Source organism: Drosophila subpulchrella, unplaced genomic scaffold (assembly GCF_014743375.2).
Source record: "Drosophila subpulchrella strain 33 F10 #4 breed RU33 unplaced genomic scaffold, RU_Dsub_v1.1 Primary Assembly Seq52, whole genome shotgun sequence".
In the NCBI taxonomy this organism is placed as follows: domain Eukaryota; kingdom Metazoa; phylum Arthropoda; class Insecta; order Diptera; family Drosophilidae; genus Drosophila; species Drosophila subpulchrella.
In genome coordinates this window covers 845,671-848,818 of record NW_023665689.1, presented here as the reverse complement: position 1 = coordinate 848,818, position 3,148 = coordinate 845,671, and the positions used below count along the sequence as shown (strand labels likewise).

The 3,148-nt window shown below is 38.1% G+C and overlaps 1 protein-coding gene across 2 annotated transcripts; it reads right to left on the bottom strand.

The window, feature by feature from the left end:
• Positions 1-241: 241 nt before the first annotated feature.
• LOC119562492 lies at positions 242-2,853 on the bottom strand. 2 transcript variants are annotated; one of them, XM_037875698.1, is made up of 3 exons: positions 2,592-2,853; positions 699-2,335; positions 242-316 (listed from the first exon to the last, which is right to left on the bottom strand). In XM_037875698.1, exons 1-3 carry the CDS (start codon positions 2,608-2,610, stop codon positions 296-298), a joined length of 1,677 nt encoding a protein of 558 aa, XP_037731626.1. In that variant the 5' UTR covers positions 2,611-2,853; the 3' UTR covers positions 242-295. The 2 variants fall into 2 exon arrangements, with proteins under 2 accessions (XP_037731626.1, XP_037731624.1); XM_037875696.1 differs by having other exon boundaries at positions 279-2,335.
• Between the last annotated feature and the right edge of the window lie 295 nt (positions 2,854-3,148).

The following is a 3,148-nucleotide window of genomic DNA, read 5'->3' as shown; positions in this document are numbered from 1 at the left end:
TACGCCGCCCCATATAAGTTAATGTCCTTGAAAACTATAAATTCGAGTATATTTAAATCCGGTACATTGTCCAACAAAACTTGAACGTATATATAACTTTTTGAATAAACAATCTGACAATTCATTTCTCCCACCCCTTACCACTCTCCCACCAGACTCCCACCCCCAAAAATATTTAGCTTCCCAAAAAAAAAATATGTAAAACATCAATTAATATACATATATGTTATTTCTTTTAGTAAGGCATTTTTTAATATGATTTTTTTTTTATTATTTTGTTAATCATTTTCCACATCTAAATCGAAAGAATATATATCGATACATTCAGATGTGTCCAAGTCATCTTCCTTATCGTCATCATCTGCATTGACATTATTAAATAGGAAATTTACATTTGGAGCTCTTAAAAGCTCAAGAACTTCTGCTGGATAAGTGTGTTTTTTATTTTGCAACAGCCTTTGTTGAATATAAATGCTGGAAACCAGGGGATCCGATGAATCTAGCGCTCGGCAAAAAACGTCTGTCATGGTATTTATACGACTATTTTGTCTTGCATGTGAACGTCTATCTTTTTTATAAAACTTATTTCGGGCTTCCGATGCATTTTCAGCTAGGCAACCAAGTGGAAGGGAGGATGCGGCTATGATCTGAGCACCATGAGCAAGTACTTTATGTACCGTAGCTGACATTGGGTACCAAGGATACTTTTCCATGTATAAAGAGCCAGCTTTTTTACAGAAATTTTTAAATTTTTGAACATCAATTTCGAAGTTGCATGAAATGGTGATTAATATAATATAGAAGTCTCTTAAAACCTCCGGGTCGAAGCCAAGTATTGACGCAAATGTGTCGGTATTCAAAAATGCTTTTCTTGCTGTGTTCCCATCGTTTGTACTGCCGCTTCCGTTTGCCTTGGGCTTATCGACATGAAGTCCAAGAACCGCCCATAATTTGCCTTGAATTTCCACTTTCCGCGCAGACATTTTTTCTTTGTCTTCAGGGCCACGTACTTGCCATTTATTGATACCAATCCTATATCCAATTTTAAGAACAAATTCGAAAAACCGAATCCACGCGTGTAGAGGACTTACTCCGTATTCTAGCGCTTGTGGGCTTTTTGGAATAAAGTTATCCGACTCCAGATCAGTTATTGTCATAAATTGCATAGGCTTAGCTCCACAGATTGGGCAAGACTGGGTTGAATTAGTTCCAGTTAAGATATTCAGGACTTTTCCGTCAATTAAAGTCATTTTCAGCTCAAAACTTATGGTATAGCTTTGTTTGTTCGCATCTTCATATACCATCGGCAATAAATTTTGAATTTCCAAGTCCAAGTTTGCTTTCTCTTTTAATATATGAGTCTTTGTTTCTTTAACGAACTCAATTTTAAGAGGCCTGCAAAATCGCACAGACTGCGGAGAGCGGTTCATCCAAATAACTCGACCTATCGAATCAACTAATTTTAGCGGGATTAGGGTTGTTACAAACAAAGACTGATCCAACGTGTCAGATGCATCCAATACGAAATTTTGTTTATAGAGACTTTGCCCAGTCGAACCGTCAAATCCATAACTAGCAATTAGTTTCATTTCAGAAATATCAGCATATATATTAAGCACTTCGCTTTGTAACAACATTATGCGTTCGACTATGTGCTTCAACAAGTTTTGTAAAGGAACAGACGCGACTGACTCTGTAATACATATTCCTTTAGGTCTACATTTTTCTTTTGCTGCAATCACTTTATTGTAGCTCGGATAAATGTCGCAATTCCGGTTTTTGCTATGTTGTCTTATGTTCATATATTGTCTTTTAGTAAAGCTGTTTTCTATTAGAAAATCTAAGGCTTCTTCTGGAGTATAAGGTACACGTTTAGCTTCCTTTTTTTCTTCTTCCACGTTTTTTAAATGCGCCTTCTTTGCAGCGACCGCTGCAGCATGGACAAGAAGATTTGCATTATTGCCATTGTCTGCCGAAACCTCTGCTGCTAATTTGCGCTTTAAGCGAGAACTACCATCGTCGTAGCATAACCGTGGACGTCCAACAGTTTTGGCGGATTCATCAACAAAGTTACATGCTTTTAATTGTAGTTGCATACGTGATGAAAGCCAACTTTGATGTTTCGTTTTAAATCTTGTAACCATTCGATTACATTTGTTTAAATGAAAATTTACATAAGCAACAAAGTTCTTAATTTTCTTTCGAATTGACTCCTCCATGATTTGGTTAAGCTTCCTGTGACTTTGCTGCAGCACAAAATTAGCGAGGCCTTCGGTTTGCCGATTATTTGCTAGCCAAAATTCAAGCATTTCAGCGTGACTCATGTCAATGTTGTCTGGAAAAAGTCAATTTTCAGGAAAACGGGCAAAAACGGGTCAATAAGATTAATATCCTCGTATTATATACATATTGAAGAACCACATGGTGTTAATAGTTACGACAATCCACGACAATCCAACATACTTTTATTCCACGAAACACAACAAGTTTGAGGTTAGAATCGCTAAAAACATCACTTTATAAAAACACATATAAACAAAGACACACCACATAAAACAAGTATTGCGTGATAACAATTATATTATAAATACCTTCAACTTCGTTTTCCATTTTAATTTGATTAAATATTCGAGGAATAACACAAAATACACCAGTTTCAAATGTGCTCTTATTTGCAAAGCATTCACAATCAAAGTTTGTGGTAAATGATCAGCTGACTTCCAGGGCTGCACAAATTTGCAGTGCTTCGATTTCAACAATACGACTATGCTTTTTAACTGCCCTAGTTAATATTCTATTGCAATAAAATATTATTTTTGCAAAACTCTTAAAAAAAAAATTTGAATTTCTGCCAAAATTTTTGGCATTTGGACCAGTGTGGGCTCCAAGCAAAAGTCCCGCTCCAAGCAACAGCCCGCTTCTCCGCAGCGTTCGCGCCGGCAAGATCCGCCAACTCGCCAAACGCCTGCTCCTCCACCGCGCTCAGCATCCTCGACACCAGCTCCGTCGCTCGCCGCACTTCTCCAGCGGCATAGCGTTAATGTCCTCCTGACTGCTGTGGTGATCGTCGAGACCGGAGAGAAGAAGTTCGACACCGCCGCACTCATCGATCCGTGCACCCCGACAAGCTCCATTGATGCATCCCTGG